This window comes from Schistocerca gregaria, chromosome 2 (genome assembly GCF_023897955.1).
Source record: "Schistocerca gregaria isolate iqSchGreg1 chromosome 2, iqSchGreg1.2, whole genome shotgun sequence".
Taxonomy (NCBI): Eukaryota; Metazoa; Arthropoda; class Insecta; order Orthoptera; family Acrididae; genus Schistocerca; species Schistocerca gregaria.
Genome location: NC_064921.1, coordinates 478,082,837 through 478,094,217, shown reverse-complemented (window position 1 = coordinate 478,094,217; position 11,381 = coordinate 478,082,837). Strand labels below are relative to the sequence as shown.

The 11,381-nt window shown below is 42.6% G+C and overlaps 1 protein-coding gene across 1 annotated transcript; it reads left to right on the top strand.

Moving 5' to 3' along the window:
* Positions 1–568: 568 nt before the first annotated feature.
* Positions 569–8,800, top strand: LOC126327041 (uncharacterized). Its single transcript, XM_049995820.1, has 5 exons — positions 569–673; positions 4,590–4,802; positions 5,319–5,501; positions 8,087–8,320; positions 8,581–8,800. The coding sequence occupies exons 1-5, from the start codon at positions 626–628 to the stop codon at positions 8,707–8,709; spliced, it is 807 nt and encodes a 268-aa protein (XP_049851777.1). The 5' UTR covers positions 569–625; the 3' UTR covers positions 8,710–8,800.
* The last annotated feature ends 2,581 nt before the right edge of the window (positions 8,801–11,381 follow it).

Here is an 11,381-nt window from a genome sequence, read left to right as displayed (position 1 = left end):
GTTATTCCGTCTATTCTCGAGCCTATTACATTTTCATCCCCTTCACTTTATTTACTGATATTCCAATTGTCTGATAGATGTTCTGTACTTCGTCTTCATGACATTATAAATTTGTGGATACAGTGAGGTTATTGCTGTCTTGCACCGTCATGCACACTCTTTATCCTATTTTTACTGTGCAATGCAAAACCATTAGGCAATTTCTTAGGATGTTTCAGGGATTTATTAATGTTGTGTCCAGTTTCATGTTGAACAATTGGACCTGGGGAATATAAGATCAATTAGGCAATGGAGTGTCAGAATAATCCAACGTTACATGTCTGTATTCGTATTAGAGTGGTAAATTGAACATAGACATTCTGCTCTTGCCCTTTGCTATGTTTCGAGTCAGAATTTCCACATTTCAATACTAACGGGTGAGAAACATTACGGATGTTCGAAGATATTTGTATACTATCGTCTCTAACACCTGAATAAACTAGTGTACAGGTGGTACTGTTTGCAGCAGAAGTGTTAGAAACACCTGCGATCAACGTCAACAAGTGTGACTGCTGACGGTGGGTGCCTATAAAACACCTCCCAACCCCCAAGGTATTGCACTTGTACCGAGTCGTCCTCAGACAATATGGCTTCCAAGTTGGTGATCGTCGTCGCATTGGTTGTCGTAGCGCAGGTATGTAGCACGAGGATCACACTCAGCCATATGTTATCCTGGGTACGAACTTAATCTCTTGGGCTTGGTGGATTATGAGTACCCACTTACCCACTTGCATGATAAACTGTATCTTTGCACAACAGCCTCAACAGATTTCCTGGACTTCTACGGACAGAACATCAGATTAAAACTGGTTCCTTTTTGCCATTGAGAATAATCGATTCACTTAACTTTATCTTATACAGCTTCAGTACACACATCTTTGAAACCACTGCTCCGTTTGTTGCTGGCCTTAATATCTTCACCGTCCTGACAATCTTCAGATATTACACCCAGAGCGCTCCGATACTGCTAGCTATGTTTTAAACCATTTACCATATAAACAACGACAGGCTGTTCTACTGGGTACTGTCACATTGGCAACTGCACGTGTTTCAGCAAGCTATTAGTGTGTAAACTCACGTTTAACGTTTTCGGGAGTTTGACTAAATACTGTGATAAGCTCACATAGTACAGTGTACAGATACCTATGACATAAAAGTGCATCGAGTCCTTCTGACGATCGTCAAATATAAGTTCTGAAAAGTTTTATGCTTTAGTGAAACAGAAACTGTTACGATTCTTTGGAGGACAGTAAAAATGGTTTAAATGGCTCTGAGCAGTATGGGACTTAACATCTATGCTCATCAGTCCCCTAAAACTTTGAACTACTTAAACCTAACTAACCTAAGGACATCACACAACACCCAGTCATCACGAGGCAGAGAAAATCCCTGACCCCGCTGGGAATCGAGCCTGGGAACCCGGGCGTGGGAAAAGAGAACGCTGCCGCACGACCACGATCTGCGGACGGAGCACAGTACTGTAGGGTAGTAGCGACTATATTAGTTTGCGAATATGGACAACACCAGATGGTAATATTCAAATTCGGCAATAATTAGTGCCAGAGGAGACGTGTTATTTCATTGTTTTCTCAGGAGACCAATTGCTGACATTTCTAGTGGTGTTTAGATGCAATTCCATCCAGGCAACAAGAGCTACACCGTTGGCACGACAGTGAACACAATCATCTAAAATGTGAATATGTGTAATCTGTAGTTAAGATTGGTAGGTGGCACAAAATCATACAATAGGTGAGAAATGACTTTATTGAACATAAACTATGTATGCATGACTCGTTTCGGAATTACTTCCATCTTCAGAAATCCAAGTGCGAAGGTAGCACAAGGACATGAGCGGTATCAGCTGTGAACGTAACATAAGATGACTCAACTGGAAACGCTTTTGTCCTCGTGCTACCTTTACAAGTGGATTTGTGAAGATGGCAGTAATTCTGAAACTAATACTAGAATGGAAGCTATCCTCCTAAGTCACTTTAAGTCATATGTTTGTCACTTAAAATGTATTGGCAAAAACCCGCCAGTTACCTTTTCTTTCATTATGACCATACCATCCTAGCTTTTGCATTAGGTCCACAATGCCTTACATGTGGAGAAAGGCTGGATCGTAAGCTTTTGGTTGCGAACAGCGCGATGGTATACTCGCCGAATGAGATTGTTTTTCTCTGCCAATTAGTAGTTTAGTTTCGATTTTGTTTTCGTTGAACCTCTGAATCACCACAATGGCGAAACCACTTTATAAGAGTTTTGACAATTGTAATTCTACCCGGAATGTTTTGATCTCGTCGCAATATTTTTGTGAAGACTATTCTCTTAAATGGTTATGCAGGTGAGTAGCCATTTTAGCAGAAATGCTCGTATGATTATAGGTATCAGTTCCCATGAATCCTTTACTATTTCTATCGATAAAGATATATCTTCTTGCACTATAGATTCTCACGATTCCGAATGCTCTGAAACAACAGACACAGTGGCTCTAAAAGATAAAGTCAAATTTACGTCACAATATTGGCTTTGATCAATGACACAATTAACATGGGAACTGTCCTTTGCATTGATGCGGCAACTTGCAAATGATATCTCTCCCCTTATTTAAAAAAGTTTCTGTTTTACATCCAAACGTAAGATATAACACGTGCTCACTTTAGACGAGAACAGGAACTCCCCTACAATGGTTTGAGGGGCATGGTAGTGTTCTCAAGTTATGCATTGGCCATTAAACCCGCATGATACGAACACAGTGGAACAAACCAGGGACACGACTGGGTGACACCTCCAAGCACATAAACCTCAATTTACGGGAAATGCGTGACCCTGCGTAGGCATCTTGTGTCACGTACCACTGAAAATCTACCAGAGTCATGCCACATAGAATCACCGCTGCATTACTCTCCATAGTTTTACTAACACGCTTAGTGTTTTAGGACATCGGTCTGTCTTCCACTAAAAGCTGCCTTATCAAATTACCATAAACTATGATATTTCACATTTTGCTGCTATTCCATGTACAATTGGTTCTAGTTGATCAAGTTCTCTAGCTACGTGTGAGGAGTTTAATGGGATTACCAGTTCTCGAAAGCTTCCTATGGCCAGATACGAAATTGCTTATTAGACGTATCAAGTTAGCAAATGTCATTCTGTAACGACAGAAACAAACAACTCCTACAATGACAAAAGCCTGATGCTCCTCTAGAAAAACAACAGAGTTACGATAGTTAATCTCCTTACGAAGAGGTACCTCTTCAAAAAAATGTGCGCTCACACGAAACTTACTTATGTTGCTGATATGCATGGTAATTCCGTAATGATGGTTAAAAGTTTCAGGGATGATGGGGAGGCATACATGTATCAGTTTGAAATTTCTGTTCATAAACAAAAGTATAAGGAATTTCTATCTGATACATGTAACAACAGTCCTCTTATACTATAAGTTCTGTGCTCTTCATATTTTGGGAGAAGACAGTATGAAAAAAAAAAAAAAAACTAGAAAAAAGTCTAATAACCATTGGCTCTAAAATGTATACTTTAATAGCTATAAGTACATGTTGAGAAGAAGAAATTTGTTTCACTATAGGAAAGATGAACAAGTGTTCATAGCTTTTAGGCTACACAAATCAGAGGCCATGTTTACTGAACAGACTACATCTCTCATAACATGGAAGACAAAGAGCCCGTAGTAAAAGAGATTTGTTCCACAGTATAGAAGATTGAAAAGTGTTCAAGTAATGCTGTTTAGAGCCCATGCTTAACAGACAAATTTTTGTTTGTTTACGTACATACTATCATCTCTCAAAATACGGGAAGCAAAGAGCTTGCAGTGGAAGTGATAAACTGTCAGAGATATCAGAACGATTTTCTCTTGTAATTTTCAACTCTGTCATTTCTGGACTAGTGTCTAATGCCTCATACTGATACCTTTACACTTCACCATCATCGCTAAAAGTTTTTAACACCATCACGGACTCAGTCTGTATGCTGAACAGTTTCCCTGAATCCTAAAATCCTTTATTCAAGTTTTCGAGTCCATTACTAAAATTGCTGCTGAAACTGAATGGAAAGACAAGCTTGTTGAATGCAGAATTTTTTTTGCAGAAGTATGTATGTGTATATTTGCTTTTATGTGAACAGATGAAGGTAGATTAAAGGTCTCCGCCATAACACTATATTACGAGGTTGTTGTGCTTGTTAAAGTAAATGCATTAAATTGGAATTTCTATGAGAAAACTTTGAGATTTGACAGCTTTACTAATCAGACTTTTTTGGATCAGAGAATGTCATTGTAATTCGCAATTATCACACAAAACGAAAAAATTACGGAGCTAGAGGAGGACATAAAGGTAATAAAATAAGTGTTAAAAGATCTAGTGGTATCTAATAACAAAAACTTACTGTTAACGTATGTAAGAGTGAGAGTGGGTGAAAGAATATGAAAAGCGCATTTAATTCATATCGCGAAGATAAATGTTATACTTGTCATATCCTAATGTCTCACTTGTCCTGAAAGAAAATTAATATTTGTCATTTCTTTACTTTAGGTGTCTGCGTCTCCCTTGTTTTTTGACATCGGAGAAATCATCAGTGATATCAAAGATGGCGCGGAAGCAGTTGCGAACGAAATCCAGCAAGGTATTGAGAACGCCGTGAATGGGAACAGCAACGGCGCTTCGACCAATGCCACTACCTCTGACAACTCTACCGCTTCCTCATCGGGTAATGCGACCACCGAGGGCAACGCAGCTAGCTCTGACGTAAGTAATTATGACATGTCTCCTTATAAGTTACTCTACATAAATTATAATTACACATTTGTCTTGCTATGTCGATGCATAAGCAAATTATGAATGAATTTTAATTCGTACCTTCATCTTCTATCCTTGTCGAAGATAAAGTTGTGATCCTTATGTCTGCAAGAACATGTTATTTCACCATATAAATTACGAATGGATGAAATTTTATGTCTATTCTAAGGCATAATGTAATTCTAAGGGTTTTCCGAATGCATGTTGCTACGCAATGCCTATTGCAGCTGCAGTATCCTTTTGCACAGCAGTGGCTCTGCATCTGGTATATGTTCATTCGTAGTATCGGAATATTCAGTATTCACAACTAGGTATTAGGTTTCCTTAGCGATTCAAGCACACCTAATAAATCCGTCTTTGGTTTAGTGTCCATTATAAAGTAATGCTTTAGCTGAAAGTGACTTTGCTGGAGAGTATCGTAAACTACACCCGAGTCAATGATTGACATTCGTTGCTTTTTGACAGAGTTCCTCTTCAGGCATTGAAAGCATGATTGATGCGATCACGAATGCTATGAACAACGCCGCAAGCGCTGCGAAGAACGTTGCAGACAACATCTTCAACAGCGCAGAGGCATTTAACGACGCCATGGCTGCCAAAGTAAAAGATGCTTTGAACTCTACGTCTACACAGCTGAACAAAATTGAGGTAAGTTGACGAATCCTTTGAAGTGAGCCGATTTTGCTTGGCATGCTGAGATAATGGGGAAATTAACTACCAGAAAAGGTAACTGTTTGTGATATTTGACATCGTGCACATCAGTTTCAGTAATTTACAGGCAGTGTTGTGTGTGGGAAACGAGAGAGAGAGAGAGAGAGAGAGAGAGAGAGAGAGAGAGAGAGAGAGAGAGAGGGCAAAGTGTTCGAAGAATATGTGGCGCATTTGCAGAAGGCCTCGATCAAAATGATCGACATAATAATTTTGTGTGTACAAAATTACCTTGTACGAATTAATACTGGCCGACAAAACATCCAGGTAACCCTAAACTGTTATCATCGTAGTAAATATTCTATGTCAGTTGTCGAAATGAACAACTCAAACTTTAAAACTTAGAGAGAAAGGTGCCGCTATCGTTCGCTACACAAATGATCGTAGGATAATGAAAGTGAAACCGCGTACTAATCCGTAATTCTAGTTAATGTTTCACTGCTAGTATTGAGCTAAGCTTTGTAAATTGTAAGATTCTGATTACTGTACATGTGCAGGATGTCTACAAGTCCTTACATGGGACCTTTAGGAGTGGTAACTTTTGTTACAGACAAAATGTTTATTGCTCGTTCCCGGAAACACTAGATGTCATTTGGCCATCTCTCAGTAGCCCAAAACTGCCATAACCCATTGGAATGTCCTCACCGTTTTCACCGACCACAAGGTTGATGCCGTAAGTGTGCGTTCTTATCAATGACTGGCGATTAAGTGTACAGATGCACTACATTTGTCAGAGAATTGACAAGTTCCGACAGTACCTATATTCTGAACTTCTTTCAGCGAAGAAAAATGGTTTATGTGTGTGGCCATGTGCTGTACTTACTACGGCAGACAACGAGGATAGGCCGGGAATAAAGTTTCAAATACTCTCGAAGAACAATGAGATGAAGCAAAACGGATAAATGCACGTAAACGATCCGATTAGTTTTCACTTCTATTGCACTTTCACTTGTTCTTGCACATGCACTTTCTAATGCAACGATAGGATAACGTTCTACGACACGGGGCGTGGAATGTCAGTAGCTTGAACATGTTAGGGAAGCTATTAAATCTGAAAAGGGAAATACAAAGGCTGAATCTAGATATAGTAGGGCTCAGTGAAGTGAAATGGAATGAAGCCAAAGATTTCTAGTCGGATGAGTATATAGTGATATCAACAGCAGCAGAAAATGGTATAACGGGAGTAGGATTCGTTACGAATAGAAAGGTAGGGCAAAGAGTGTATTACAGTGATCGGGTTAGTGATAGGTTTGTTCTTACAACAATGGATAGCCAACCAACACCGACAATGGTTCAGATATACCTGTCAACATCTCTTGCTCAACAACTCTTACTGGTGATGAAGAGATAGAGAAAGTATATGAGGATATTGAAAGGGAAGTAGCGAACATAAACGGAGATGAAAATCTAATAGTGATTGTGGATTCAAATGCAGATACAGGGAAAGTAGAAAAAAAATTTACAGGGCAGGGAATGAGAGAGAAAGACTAATCGAGTTCTATAATAAATTTCAGCTAGTAATAGCGAATACTCTGTTCGAGAATCACAAGAGGTAGAGGTATCCTTGGAATAGACTGGGTGACAAGGGAATGTTTCAGTTATATTGTAACATGGTCAGACAAACATTCCGAAATTATATACCGGACTGTAAGGCGTACCCAGGAGCAGATACAGACTCAGATCACAATGCAGCGCTGATGAACAGTAGGCTGAAGTTCAGGAGATTTGTCAGGAATAATCAATAAGCAAAGAAATGGCCTACAGAAGTACTAAGGCATCCCTTAGACACACTTGAAATTCTCTAAGGCTATAGATACAGCAGTAAGGAAGAGCGCAGTAGGCAGTACAGTTGAAGAAGAATTGAGATCTCTAAAAGGGGCCATAGGAGAAATTGTAACGAAAAACATATGTAAAAAGAAGGAGGAGGAGCAGGAGATTAGTGTTTAACGTCCCGTCGACAACGAGGTCATTAGAGACGGAGCGCAAGCTCGGGTGCGAGAAGGATGGGGAAGGAAATCGGCCGTGCCCTTTCAAAGGAACCATCCCGGCATTTGCCTGGAGCGATTTAGGGAAATCACGGAAAACCTAAATCAGGATGGCCGAAGACGGGATTGAACCGTCGTCCTCCCGAATGTAAAAAGAAGATAACTGCGAAGGAACCATGGGGTTTATATCTATCGAAACCTGGGAAAAGGTCTGAATAAACTTTTGGCGTGCCACTGTTTGGCTGTGTGATTTCCCCTGCATCTGTTTGTCAGTGTAACCAATTAATAATTTAATAATTATAAAAATGATACAAAAGGGCATGGCAACGTCCGTTATATCCAAAACTGTGTATGTGTTTCACATGTGTGAACAGCGTACGTATAAAATTCTAGATGATGCGCTGAGGGGAAAGCGTCAGCAGTGTCTACAATCATAGTACATGTGCGCGTGCACTGTGGTAACCGAGGGTTGTGGGGTTGAGAACGTGTGTGACGGCAGAGAGCCCGGTACCGGCTGACGCTCCCGCCGTGCTGTTGCAGTCGCTGGTGGAGGGCGCGTTCTCCGACGCGGCGTCCGACCTGGCCGACAAGGCGTCGAGCGCGGTGTCCGCCATGGAGACGGCGGTGGCCGCCGTGGGCAACGCGACGCAGGACAACATCGCGAGTGCCGAGCAGGCGATGCAGCAGGCCGCCGCCGCCGTGCAGGCCCTCAACGAAGCCGCCGCCGACGCCTCCTCCGCCAAGGCGCAGATGGTCGTCTCCTCCATCGAGGAGGTACGCTTCCGTTTCGTTCCGTCGACAGAGTTGCGAGTAATCCTTGCTACATCTGCACAATCAATCCACCGTTAAAAGACGACTGCAAATAAGTGTAGTGATATGGTTGCAATCAACAAATCTTTTTGCATCAAAACGTTTTTATGCACACTAACCCAACAAGATGTTTGGTACTTAGACCACTCCACTTAATGAAGTAGATCATATTGTTGCCACTTTTTTATGCGGTGAGCGACGGTAAATGTTGCGCTTGTTTACAGGCCCTGAACTCCACCCAGGCGCTGTTCGACAGCGTCAAGTCCAAGCTGAGCAGCGACGCCTCATCCAGTGCGTCCAGCGACTCGAGCGCTTCCAGTGTCTCCAGCAGCAACAGCACCGCCAGCTCGTGAGAAACTGGAGAGGAGGGCAGCGGCAGGCGACAACAGCCAGGAATCTATGTACAATCTCTGGTGACGAAATAAACGTGTGAGCAAAGCATCACCTGAACTGTGTATTACTTCGTGGGTAACTATTAACATGTCACGACATTACGTAGTACAGCACAATCGGAGGAAGGAGTGATGATGGGTATCCCTTAAAAGCCAGTGAGCGGTCGAGTAGAATATGACAATTCCGTATATGGGGCGAAACGACAGAAGCGTGCAATGTAATAATCCCAGCTTTCAGTAATGGTCGGCCAGTCAGATAGTATTGAGACCATACAAACAGCTATACTCGAATATTGTAGACTTCCTTAAAATAAAAGTGAAGCAGACGTAAGGAAGGAAGAAACGAAATGAAACTAAAGCTGTTCAGAGGGTATGTGATGTAGTTTCAGTAATTACAAAATCGAGGCAAAATATCTCTGAGCACTATGGGACTTAACATCTGAGGTCATCAATCCCCTAGAACTTTGAACTACTTAAACCTAACTAACGTAAGGACATCACACACATCCACACCCGAGGCAGGATTCCAACCTGCGGCCATAACAGTCGCACTGTTCCGGACTGAAGCGCCTAGAACCGCTCGGTCACAGCGGCCGGCTCAAGTCAGACTGACAAATAATCAGCAGCATCAGCTCACTTATCAGTGTCAAGCTGTATCATCCCCTGGCTGAATGTATACAGTGATTCGGATGGGGAAGATGTCTGGCCTGCAGCTGCTCCTTGATATGCTGGATACTGGTGCTCAGGAGGAGTTGAAGTCCCAGCTCGTCCCACCCGTGTTCCACCAGTGTCAGATCTGGAGGTTTTACTGACTACAGGAGTATCTCAAGATCACGCAGATAATTGTTGGAAAGACGATCATGAACGGGCATTTTCCTGTTGAAATATGTCACCAAGATTCCATCATTTGAATGGCGACACATAGTGACGCTCGATTTACACGCAGTACCGCTATGCCGTCGGAGTTCCTCCAATAACTACTAGCTTTGTCTTGAAGCCATATCCGATGGATCTCCACACCCTGACGCCTTCTATAACACATGAGTGCCTCTCCACACCATTGTATGGAAGCCAATTCTAACTGACAGTGGTCATATGCGACAGTGAAGAAGCCCGATTCATCACAGAACACATTGCGGTGCTATTCATCAGTAGTCCACGCATCCAGTCACAGCACCACCCGAAATGCATCCGTTTCTACTGTGGTGTTAATGGTACCCTACTCATGTAACGGTAATCCACTGCTGCGGATGCTGCAAGTATCCAGTCAATGATTCAGAATGAGACAGAATCTTGTATGGAATCCAATACTCGATCTCGGATAGTAGGAGTGGATGTGAGGGGATTACAAAGTGTTTGGTGCACAATATGGTGACTCTCCCTGTCGATGGTTACACATGCTCGACTTGAACCTTGACTAAGAGCGTGCCTGCCCTTAAGTTCCCCTGCAGTCCATCAGACTGATGTCATCTCCGAATACCCCACTAGCCTGCATACTACAAAACTCGGCCAGACTGCAAAATGAGGCCCCTTCCAAACCATCCAGTTACTGAGAATGCTCTCTTACACAAACACGAAGCATGTCTGGGTCTCCCACAGTGAATTCTCAACATCTGACGCTGTTCGCTCTCCTTATAGGCTGAGGTGACAAGAGTCACGAGATTGCGATATGCATTTTTCAGGTGACGGCACTATCGCGTACACAAGGTACGAGGGAATAGTGCACTGGTGGAGCTGTCATTTGTACTCGGGTGATTGGTGTGAAAAATCATCCTACGTCGTTATGGCCTCACGGCGAGACAGAACAGGCTCTCAAAGTCGAGTAATGATACTTCGGAGGTAGACGTATTGGATATTCCTTTTCGGTAATTATTTGGAAATTCAGTATTCCGAGATCCACAGTGTTAATAATGTGCCGAAAATATCACACTTCAGGCGTTACCTCGGACCACGGACAGTGCAGTGGCCGACGGCCTTCACTTAACAACCGAGAGCAGTGGCGCTTAAGTAGAGTTGTCAGTGCTAACACACAAGCAACACCGCGCGAAATAACAGCAGAAATAAATGTGCGACGTACGACTGACGTACCTGTTAGGATAGTGCAGCGAAATTTGGCGTTAATACGCTATGGCAGCAGACAAACGATTCGAGTGCTTTTGCTAAGAGCACGACATCGCCCCAGCGCCTCCCCTGGACTCGCTACCATATCGGTTGACCCCTAGACGATTGCAAAACCGCGACCTGGTCAGATGAGTCCCCATTTCCCTTGGTAAGAGCTGATAGTAGGGTTCAATCGTAGAGCATGCCCCACGAAGCCATGACTCGAACTGTCGACAAGGCACTCTGCAAGTTGTTGGTGGTTCCTTAATCTTGTGGGCTGTGTTTCCATGAAATGTACTGGGTCTTCTGGTCTGACTGAACCGATCATTGATGTTTTGCACCCATTCACAGACTGCATGTTCCCAATCAAAGATGTAATGCTTAGAATGACGATGTATTATGTCACCGGGCCACAATTGTTCGGGATTGGTTTGAAGAACATTCTGGACAGTTCGAGAGAGTGATTTGACGATATACATCGTCTGACCTAAATTCCATCGAACATTTACCGGACGTATTCGAGAGGTCAGTTC

Coding starts and splice junctions, on each gene's coding strand:
- LOC126327041 (XM_049995820.1), top strand. CDS start 626: ATGGCTTCCAAGTTGGTGATCGTCGTCGCATTGGTTGTCGTAGCGCAG. Junction 4,803..5,318: donor GCAACGCAGCTAGCTCTGAC/GTAAGTAATTAT, acceptor GCTTTTTGACAG/AGTTCCTCTTCAGGCATTGA. Junction 8,321..8,580: donor TCGTCTCCTCCATCGAGGAG/GTACGCTTCCGT, acceptor GCTTGTTTACAG/GCCCTGAACTCCACCCAGGC.